General features: G+C 49.1%; 1 protein-coding gene across 2 annotated transcripts in view; it reads right to left on the reverse strand.

Moving 5' to 3' along the window:
* RCC1L (RCC1 like) overlaps positions 1-9,336 on the reverse strand; it is a 34,700-nt gene extending 25,364 nt beyond the window's left edge. Inside the window, exons 1-4 of one of the 2 annotated variants that reach the window (XM_032756525.2) lie at positions 8,880-9,334; positions 6,009-6,138; positions 2,086-2,214; positions 55-121 (exon numbers count right to left, since the gene is read on the reverse strand). In XM_032756525.2, the coding sequence (XP_032612416.1) occupies positions 55-121; positions 2,086-2,214; positions 6,009-6,138; positions 8,880-9,206 (653 nt within the window). In that variant the 5' untranslated portion in view covers positions 9,207-9,334. Of the gene's footprint in view, positions 1-54; positions 122-2,085; positions 2,215-6,008; positions 6,139-8,879 lie in introns of both variants that reach the window. The other variant, XM_058443968.1, reaches the window with a different exon arrangement.
* Between the last annotated feature and the right edge of the window lie 1,742 nt (positions 9,337-11,078).

Raw genomic sequence — 11,078 nt, forward strand, 5'->3', positions numbered from 1 at the left:
AACGTTTTGACATTTAACTCAACAAGAGGAAGGGTAGGCCTTTTGGGAACTCACCTGTAAATTTCATTTTCGACCACCTTTCTTCCACATTGCCCATAAGAATTGTTTCCCATGCTGAAGACTAAAAATAACACCACCGATTAAATCAGTTTTGCAGGTTTGTGGGATCCTAGAATGTGAGGACTGGAAGGGGTCTCGCTGGTGGTCCTGTCCTGGTTAGCTCACCCCCACCCCCCCAACTGCCCCTGGGTTTCCTTCTCCAACTTTCTCAGGCTCTGCAGAAACTCCCATGGGGCATGGAGGGATCTAGACCCGCCTTCCCCTCCTGGCCCTAGATCCACTTCTTGGGAATTTCACCTTCTGAGGCTAGAACCGGACTCCCCACACCTGTCACCCGGCTGCCCTTAACACCAATCCCCTCTAGAAAGAGCTCCTAAATGCAGCGCCTGTGCCCTGTCTAGGAAGTCAGGAGCACCTCTGCCCAGCTGCTGTGCAACCTTCCAAGCGTGAGGTGACAGCCTTGTGTGTGATCTTTTCTGTCTTCCCCAAGTTTGCATTTTCGACATTAAAGTTTACTTTTTAATTAAAAAAAAAAAGAAAAGAAAAAAGAAAGAGCTCCTAAATGCCACCTCCGCCTTCTCCTACAGAGCACACTCAGCCAGAAAATGAAATTTGAGGCTAGGCACAGTGGCTCATGACTGTAATCTCAGCTTTTTGGGAGGCCAAGGCAGGTAGATCACTTGAGGTCAGGAGTTCAAGGCCAGACTGGCCAACATGGTAAAACCCTGTCTCTACTAAAAATACAAAAATTAGCCAAGCACAGTGGTGGGTGCCTGTAGTCCCAGCTACCGGGAAACTGAGGCAGGAGAATCACCTGAACCCGGGAGATAGAGGCTGCAGTGAGCTGAGATCGTGCCACTGCACTCCAGCCTGGGTGACAGAGCAAGACTCCATCTCAGATAAAAAAAAAAAAAAAAGAAAATGAAATGTGAAAAATGTGATCACATTGACCTTTCCCTGGAAAAACCCCTTTTCTAAAAAGGGGCCGTGTTACTTAGGGGCCCAGACTCTGAAAGCCCCCAACCACTTAGAAGATGTGTTAGCAAACAGGCTTCTTTCAATACCAGTAGAAAAAGCCACTTCTGGCCGGGCACAGTGGGTCACGTCTGTAATCCCGGCACTTTGGGAGGCCGAGACGGGCGGATCACCTGAGGTCAGGTGTTCAAGACCAGCCTGGCCAATGTGGAGAAACCCCGTCTCTACAAAAAATACAAAAATTAGCCAGGCATGGTGGTGGGCACCTGTAATCCCAGCTACTCGGGAGGCTGAGGCCAGAGAATTGCTTGAACCTGGGAGGCAGAGGTTGCAGTGAGCCAAAATCACACCACTGCACTCCAGCCTGGACAACACAGTGAGACTCTGTCTCAAAAAAAAAAAAAAAAAAGAAGAAAAAAAGAAAAAGCCACTTCTACACACCTCCCAGCTCAGTGACTTCATAACAAATGGATCAGACTGCCTTGTGTGTAGTTACATTTATAAATACATGTGATTTTCCAAGAACCAGTGAGCAGAGCACATAAGAATCAACAAGGTGGCCAGATGCGGTGGCTCATGCCTGTAATCCCAGCACTTTGGGAGGCCAAGGTGGGCGGATCACGAGGTCAGGAGATTGAGACCATCCTGGCTAAAACAGTGAAACCCCGTCTCTACTAAAAATACAAAAAATTAGCTGGGTGTGGTGGCGGGCACCTGTAGTCCCACTCGGGAGGCTGAGGCAGAAGAATAGCGTGAACCTGGGAGGCAGTGCTTGCAGTGAGCCAAGATTACGCCACTGCACTCCAGCCTGGGCAACAAAGCGAGACTCGGTCTCAAAAAAAATAAAAATAAAAATAAATAAAAAAGAATCAACAAGGTTTGTCCAGCCGTCTTGAGCAATCCCACTGATCTGCTCAGGAAATGCCACGTTTCACTCATTAGATGTGGCTCCATCGAACAAGCCACTCAGGCCTGATCTGAGGCTGAGGCTCCAGTTCACAGTGAAATGGTCCCTGCACTCTTCCATCACCCTCCAATAGGTCAACTCACCTCCTTCCCTGTCAGTCAACACAAGAGAGTGAGCTCGGCCGCAGGAGACCTGCAGCACCCGTGTCTCCTGAGGTCTGTCCAGAGGCAGGGAGACGGGTGAGGGCTCCAACACATACTCGTAGCCCCTCGCTGGAAAAGACACAGGACACTGATTGAGGCATGCATTTCTACCATTGGAAATCATACTGTCCAACTCCACACTACTGCACTGGAAAAAAGAGAGTCGGAGGTAGGAAAGACTCATCAAGGCAGGTAAGTTAGGGACAGAGCGAGGACCAGAAGCCCAACTCCCAGCCCATGGCATGGGCTGCCTCAATTACACGATGCGGGTTCCAGAAAAGCATACTTGGTCTTCTGGCCAGGCGCAGTGGCTCACGCCTGTAATCCCAGCACTTTGGGAGGCCGAAGTGGGCGGATCACCTGAGGTCAGGAGTTCGAGACCAGCCTTGCCAAAATGGTGAAACCCCGTCTGTATTTAAAATACAAAAATTAGCCGGGCGTGGTGGCAGGCGCCTGTAATCCCAGCTAATCAGGAGGCTGAGGCAGGAGAATTGCTTGAACCTGGGAGGCGGAGGCTGCAGTGAGCTGAGATCACGCCATTGCACTTCAGCCTGGGGGACAAGAGCGAGACTTCGTCTGGAAAAAAAAAGCATACTTGGTCTTCTTATTAAAGAAATCTTGGCCGGGCACAGTGGCTCATGCCTGTAATCCCAGCGCTTCGGAAGGCCAAAGCAGGTGGATCACTTGAGGTCAGGAGTTCAATACCCACCTGGCCAACATGGTGACACCCCTGTCTCTACTAAAAATACAAAATTAGCCAGACGTGATGGTGGACACCTGTAGTCCCAGATACTCAGGAGGCTGAGGCAGGAGAATCGCTTGAACCCAGGAGGCAGAGGTTGCCAGTGAGCCAAGATTGCACCACTGCACTCCAGCCTTCTGGGAGACAGAGCGAGACACCGTTTCAAAAAAAATACAAAAATACAAAAATCAGCCGAGCATAATGGTGCATGCCTGTGGTCCCAGCTACTTGGGAGGCTGAGGTGGGAGGATCACTTCCAGCTACTTTGGAGGCTGAGGTGGGAGAATCACTTGGGCCAGAGAGGTTAAGGCTGCAGTGAGCAGTGATCATGACACTGCACTCTAACATGGGTGACAGGGCAAGACCCTGTTTCCCCCCACCCCCCAAAAAAATTAAACTGTTGGAATTTGCTTCAAATTTATTGAGGGGGAAGGTGGGAAAAATGAAAAAAACAAGACTGGCATGAGTTGATGATGCCTGAAGCTGGTGATGCCACATCATACTACTCTGTACACTTCTGTACGTCTAAAATTGCTCTGAATAAAAGGTATAAAAAATGTAATGCGGGCTGGGCACGGTGGCTCACGCCTGTAATCCCACCACTTTGGGAGGCCGAGGCAGGTGGATCACCTGAGGTCGGGAGCTTGAGACTAGCCTGACCAACGTGGAGAAACCCCATCTCTACTAAAAATACAATATTAGCCAGGCATGGTGGCACATGCCTGTAATCCCAGCTACTCGGAAAGCTGAGGCAAGCGAATTGCTTAAACCCAGGAGGAAGAGGCTGCAGTGAGCCAAGATCATGCCATTGCACTCCAGCCTGGGCAGCAAGAGCGAAACTCTGACTCAAAAAAAAAAAAAAAAAAAAGTAATGTAACATCTTACAGCTAATAAAGACTTCAATACTGACTTATAAAAGACATCTGATATATAGGTTGGGCATGGTGGCTCACACCTGTAATCCCAGCACTCGGGGAGGCCAAGGCAGGCGGATCACTTGAGGTCAGGAGTTCAACACCAACCTGGCCAACATGGTGAAACCTCCGTCTCTACTAAAATCCCCAAGTTAGCCAGGTGTGATGGCGGGCACCTGTAGTACCAGCTACTGAGGAGGCCAAGGCAGGAGAATCACCTGAACCCAGGAGATGGAGGTTGCAGCGAGCCGAGATCATGCCACTGCACTCCAGCCTGGGCGACAGCAAGACTCCATCTCAAACAAAAAAAAAAAGACATCTGATATAAAATAAATGAAAAAAGACAGAAAACAAAATATATGCTATGTATGTAAAAATGTATTTGTCTGTGAACAAGGGAACAGGAAAAAAACAAAAATGAAAGGTTTGTCCAGTATGTATTTGTCCAGTGTGTAATTTCCTATTTCATTTTATTTATTTATTTATTTATTTTTGAGAAGGAGTCTTGCCCTGTCGCCCAGGCTGGAGTGCAGTGGCGCAATCTTGGCTCACTGCAACCTCTGCCTCCTGAGTTCAAGCGATTCTCCTGCCCCAGCCTCCCGAGTAGCTGGAGTTACAGGCGCGCGCCTCCATGCCCAGCTAGTTTTTGCATTTTTAGCAGAGATGGGGTTTCACCATGTTGGTCAGGCTAGTCTCGAACTTCTGACCTCGTGATCCGCCCGCCTCGGCCTCCCAAAGTGCTGGGATTACAGGTGTGAGCCACCGTGCCTGGCATTTCCTCTCTATTTTAGGAACTCTTTTTTTCTTTTTTTTAAGAGACATGGTCTTGCTCCGTTGCCCAGGCTGGAGTGCAGTGGTGCAATCACCGCTCACTGCAGCCTCAAACTCCTGGCCTCAAGCAATCCTCCTACTTCAGCCTCTGGAGTAACTAGGATTATAGGTGCATGCCACCATGCTCAGCTAATTCTTTTTCTTTCTTTTTTTTTTTTTTTTTAGAGACAGAGTCTCACTATGTTGCCCAGGGTGGTCTGGAACTCCAGGCCTCAAGCAATCCCTCCCACCTCGGCCTCCCAAAGTGCTGGGATTACAGGTGTGAGCCCCTGTGCCTGGCCAAGGAAATATTTCTTACTGTTCTCATAGTAATTTTTAGCTAATGTCTACTTTTCTGTTTGTTTGTTTAGGACAGTCTCATTCTGTCACCCAGGCTGGAGTGTAGTGGCATGATCTCGACTCACTGCAACCTCCACCTCCTGGGTTCAAGAGATTCTTGTGCCTCAGCCTCCGAAGTAGCTGGGACTATACAGGTGTGTGCCACCATGCCCGGCTAATTTTTTATATTTTTAGTAGAGATGGGGTTTCACCATGTTGGCCAGGCTGGTCTCGAACTCCTGGCCTCAAGTGATCTGCCCTCCTCGGCTTCCCAAAGTGCTGGGATTACAGGTGTGATGCACCACGCCCAGCCAGGCTAATGTCTACTTTTTAAAATACCATTATAAGTTATTTCTAACATTTTTACATCCGAGGCTCAAACATTTGGAATAAAGCCTCCATGTTAACGATTTCACTGCCTTTTCCCCCAAAAACATATTCTAGACACTGCAGAGTACTTCAGGCTGTCTGTCTCCAAGCTAGGAAAAATGGTCATCTCTTTTAGGCCACAAAAGAACATCTTTACTTATCTGCAAATGCCAGGTGCTTGCCCATTGCCTGATGGTTCAACATTGTTACCAAAGAGGCTAAAAAATAATCTAGCCCAAAGGATGTTGGTTTCAAACAACATCCCTTTAAGTTTTCGTCTATTTCTTTGCTATGGTTTGGTTTATATAACCATGTTCTTGAACACCAAAGGGAGGGCTGGGCGCTGTGGCTCACGCCTGTAATCACAGCACTTTGGGAGGCTGAGAAGGGTGGATCACCTGAGCTCAGGAGTTCGAGACCAGCCTGGTGAACATAGTGAAACCCCAACTCTACTAAAAATGCAAAAATTAGCCAGGCATGGTGGCGTGTGCCTGTAATCCCAGCTACTCGGGAGGCTGAGGCAGGAGAATCACTTGAACCCGGGAGGTGGAGGTTGCAGTGAGCCAGGATCTCGCCACTGCACTCTAGCCTTGCAACAGCAAGATTCTGTCTCAAAAAATAAAAAATAAAAAAAAAAGAGCTTTCTCAGACCAATCCCGGCAGAGAGGAGACAAGGTAGGGATGCTCACTTTTATCTTTCCGGCTCCTGTGAAATCCAAGCTGAGAATCTTTGTTGAGTCCCATCCCCCAGACTTTCGTAACATCCACGGTCTTAGAGGACAGCAGTGTGAATCCATAGCCACAAGCAGCAGACGAAATCTGAAAAGCAGTTCCCACAAAGCATGAACTGATTTGCAATGTCAAGATTGTTCAGTAATAAATGACAGGTTATTTATCAAATCCAAGAACATATACTATTTTTGGGTTTTTTTTTGTTGTTTTTGAGACAGTCTCACTCTGCTGCCCAGGCTGGAATGCAGTGGTGTGATTTCGGCTCACTGCAATCTCCATCTCCCAGGTTCAAGCCTCCCGAGTAGCTGAGACTACAGGTATGCGCACCACATCTGGCTAACCTCGGTATTTTTAGTAGAGACAGAGTTTCACCATGTTGGCCCAGCTGATCTCTAACTCCTTGCCTCAAGTGATCTGTCCGCCTTGGCTTCCCAAGATGTTGGGACTACATGCGTCAGCCACAGTGCCTGGCCCAAGAACACATATTATTAAGACAGCAACTAGCATTTATTGAGCATTTACTATATGTTTGATAAGTATTATCTCATTTAATCTTTATAATCACTCTATGAAGGGTGATTTACACATAGACCATAAATATAGTGGTAAATGCCAGCTTACCACTTGGTATTACCATCCCCATTCACCAAGACCAAGACACTATCTAGCAGCCGAGTACAGTGGCTCACACCTGTAATCCCAGCACTTTGGGAGGCTGAGGCAGGCAGATCACTTGAGGTCAGGAGTTCGAGACCCGCTTTGGCCAACATGGTGAAACCCCATCTCTATTAAAAATACAAAAATTAGCTAGGCATGGTGGCGTGTGCCTGTAATCTCAGCTACTCGGGAGGCTGAGGCAGGAGAAGTGCTTGAACCTGGGAGGCGGAGGTTGCAGTGAGCCAAGATGGCGCCACTGCACTCCAGCCTGGGTGACAAGAATAAGACTCTGTCTCAAAACAAAACAAAACAAAACAAAACAAAAAAACACCACCATCTCTTAATGTGGCAGGTAAGTTGACATATCTCCTTAGTTTGAATCCTGGCTCCATCCTTACCAACTGTGTGACCTGAGATAGATTACTTTATATCTGTTTCTCGTTCTCTAAAAAGTAAAGATGATAATAGTACCATCTCTCTCACTGCACTGTTATGAAGACTAAACCAGTTAATATAGCTAAAGTCCTTCTAGGGAATAGTACCTATCTCAAGGTAAGAGCTATATTTTAAGCCTGGGCAACAAAGTGACAACCTGTCTTTATGAAAAAATCAAAATTTAAGCTAGGCATAGTAGCATATGTCTATGGTCCCAGCTACATGGGAGGCTGAAGCAGGAGGCTCACTTGAACCCAGGAGGTCGAGGCTGCAGTGACCCATGATCATGCCACTGCACTCCAGCCTGGGCAACAGAACCAGATTAAAAAAAACAAAAAACAAAAAACTATTTTGTACTCTATTTTGTATTTTAAATTTATACATACGTATATACGTATATACGTATGTATAGATACGTATATACGTATATACGTATGTATAGATACGTATATACGTATGTATAGATACGTATATACGTATATACGTATATATATATATATATATAGAGAGAGAGAGAGAGAGAGAGAGAGAGAGAGAGAGAGAGAGAGATGAGTTCTCACTATGTTACCCAGGCTGGTCTCAAACTCTTGGGCTCAAATGATCCTCCTGCCCTGGCCTCCCAAAGTGCTGAAATTACAGGCATGAGCTACCGCACCTGGCCTATATTTTATGTTTTTTTGTTGTTGTTGTTTAGTTTTTGTTATTGCTTTTTTTAATTGTATTTTCTATTTCTTATTGCTGTTAGCAGTAGTATAAGGCAGATGAGAAAGTGTGGCTCCTAAAGGTTGAGTAACTTGACTGCATGCTTTTCACTGACACTACACCGTTACGTTCTCAGGCTATTACCATGAAAAGGAAAACTCAGTACTACAGCTACTGTGAATTTTAACACAGTGACAACCCCAAGGTCTTTGTTGGGTGTTTTAACTACACTCTCATCAATCCTCCCTTCACTGTCCCGATGAGAAGACGGGGCTTCCAGTGGGGTTGGATACAGACCAAAGATGGTTTGATTTTAAAATCAATCCTTTCAGCCCGGCACAGTGGCTCACGCCTGTAATCCCAGCACCTTGGGAGGCCAAGGCGGGCGGATCGCTTGAGTTCAGTTCAAGCCCAGTCTAGCCAACATGGCGAAACCCCATCTCTACTAAAAACACAAAAATTTCCTGGGCGAGGTGGCAGGACGATCTCTTGAGCCCGGGAGGTCAAGGCTGCAGTGAGCTATGATGACACCACTGCACTCCAGCCTGAGCAACAGAGCGAGACCCTGTCTCTAATAAATAAATTAAAAAAAAAAAATCCCCTTTCTGAGTTGTTCATTGAAACACCTCAGCTGGTATACATTTTCAATTGGCTTTTGAATTTTGCTTTCCTAACATCAGAACTCCTGCAGTCACGCTGGGCTGAGTGAGAATCCCACCGCATATAAACAGCTAGCAGCGGTGGGGCCTTGGGGCCTCCCCTTCCTCTCCAGTAATTGGGGGAAACAACTGTCGACTCACTGGGTGCTAAGCGAATGACACGACCCGGCACAACATCTAGCACTGCCACCCAATAAATATTGATGGCCACCCCTAACGCCTTCCCCTCCTGGGCTTGCAGCCAGCTCGAGGGTCGTCATCCCGGAAGTCTGGCCGCCCAGAGGAGCCAACTTCTTGAAGAGAGCCGAACAGGTCGAGGGAGACCGGGAGTGCGGAAGAGAGAGAGGGAGGGAGGGAGGAAGCCGCGGCCCGCACCTTTTGGTCCAGCTCCAGGCGATAGGGCACGGGCTGGATCCTGCGGCGCGGCCGGGAGCCGGCGCGGGGCCCGGGCCCGGAGCTGGGCACCACAAAGGAGGGCACGCCTAGCGCCCCCGAGAAGCTGAAGCCCCACACGAAGACGCGATCGGCGCGGGCAGCGCGCTCGCCCACGTACTGGAACACGGGCACCTCCGCCTCGGCTTCTGCCGCTTCGCGCCGGCTCCGCGAGCGCCCGGCCGCCGTCCAGTGCCCTCGCACCGGCCCCGGCCCGCTCAGCCGCCGCCGCGCCAGCCGAGCTCCAGCCACCAGCGCCACCAGCGCCATCCTCCGTTCCACGCCTCAGCAGCCTCTGGGCGCCGCCATCTTGCGTGACCCTTAACACCACGCCTCGGCGGAAGAGGTTGCGGCCACCTTTACTCCGGGTTGAAGGCAAAGGCGCTGACGGCCACCCAAGGCTCAGGGAGGCGGGGCGTGGCGATGGTGAGGTGAGGGGCGGGGTTGGGGCGGGATTAGGATTCTTGTCCCTTAGCAAAACTCCGTGTCCTGTTTTGCTCCCTTGCTATTGCCCCTCGACATTTCCCACCTGGCCTTGCTGCAGCCGTCCCCGCTCCGGTCTGCTCCCACGCCGCCCCAGGCCGTCCTCCAGCGACAGCGAGCTGGAGTGAGCGGTTCCCTGCTGCCTTCGCATCCCCTGCCCAGGTCCCCTCAAACCTATTACTCACCTTGAGACAGACAGCTCACTGCAACCTCCCCCTCCTTGGTTCAAGAGACTCTCGTGTCTCAGCCTCCCGAGTAGCTGGGACCACAGGCGTACGCCACCACGCCCGGCTAATTTTTGTATTTTTAGTAGAGACGGGGTTTCACGATGTTGGCCAGGCTGGTCTTGAACTCCTGACCTCCAGTGATCCACCCACCTCGGCCTCCCAAAGTGCTGGGATTACTGGCATGAGCCACCGCCCCCGGCCTGTGCAGGCCTGTTTTATGGAAGGTGACTGGGGAAAATCCACTGACAAAATGTGGTGACCACAAGACTGCTCATGGAAAGCCTCTTACTACAGGGAGTAAAATTCATGAAGGCACTGAAACCACCAGTCTGCCTGGCTATGAAATCTATTCCCTGAGGCGGACCCAATCTTCCAGCACTTTGGAAGACAAAGGTGGGAGAATCACTTGAGAGTTCAAGACCAGCCTGAGCAACATAGTGGGACCCTTTCTCTACAAAAAAAAAAAATGTAAAAATTAGCTCGGCATGACGGTGTGCACCTGTGGTGCCAGCTACTTGGGAGACTGAGGCAGGTGGATGGCTTAAGCCCAGGAGTTCGAGGCTGCAGTGAGCCACGATTGCACCACTGCACTCCAGCCAGGACAGCAGAGTGAGACCCTGTCTCTGAAAAAAAAAAATAATAATAAGTTAAATGTAAATATAAAAGTAAAAATAAATGTGTCTATGGACCCACCTGGTAGTAAGTTCCCTGGCATCCAAGGACACATTTGGGATAGATAAACTTAGCTGTTCACATCGGTCCCCTTACCCTGTCTTGACCCAGCCAGTATTCAATCAGAACACATGCTGTTTGCCACATGGAATTGTAGACGCTAGTGCCACCTTCAAAGATGTGAAGGATTCAGAGGGGTGCTGATTCCTATCCAATGGGTAGCTCCCCATTGAGTTCACCTGTTTGGCTCCTAAAAAAACTGATGGATTGGCCAGGCACAGTGGCTCACGCCTGTAATCCCAGCACTTTGGGAGGCCGAGGCAGGCACATCACAAGGTCGAGAGATGGAGACCATCTTGGCCAACATAGTGAAACCCTGTCTCTACTGAAAATACAAAAATTAGCTGGGCGTGGTGGCACACACCTGTAGTCCCAGCTACTCGGGAGGCTAAGGCAGGAAAATTGCGTGAACCCGGGAGGCGGAGGTTGCAGTGAGCCAAGATCGTGCCACTGCACTCCAGCCTCGGTGACAGAACAAGACTCCATCTCAAAAAAAAAAAAAAAAAAAAAGATGGATTGTGGTAGGGGACAGGGGACCCCACCATACATTTAGGCAAGTGCATGGTCCAACTCATAGCTGCTGTGTCAAGCGTGCCTTCTGTTTTTTTGTTTGTTTGTTTGTTTGTTTTTTCAGACAGAGTTTCACTCTATCACCCAGGCTTGAGTGCGGTGGCGCAATCTCAACTCACTGCAACCTCCA

Source organism: Hylobates moloch, unplaced genomic scaffold (assembly GCF_009828535.3).
Source record: "Hylobates moloch isolate HMO894 unplaced genomic scaffold, HMol_V3 SCAFFOLD_1, whole genome shotgun sequence".
Classification (NCBI taxonomy): Eukaryota; Metazoa; Chordata; class Mammalia; order Primates; family Hylobatidae; genus Hylobates; species Hylobates moloch.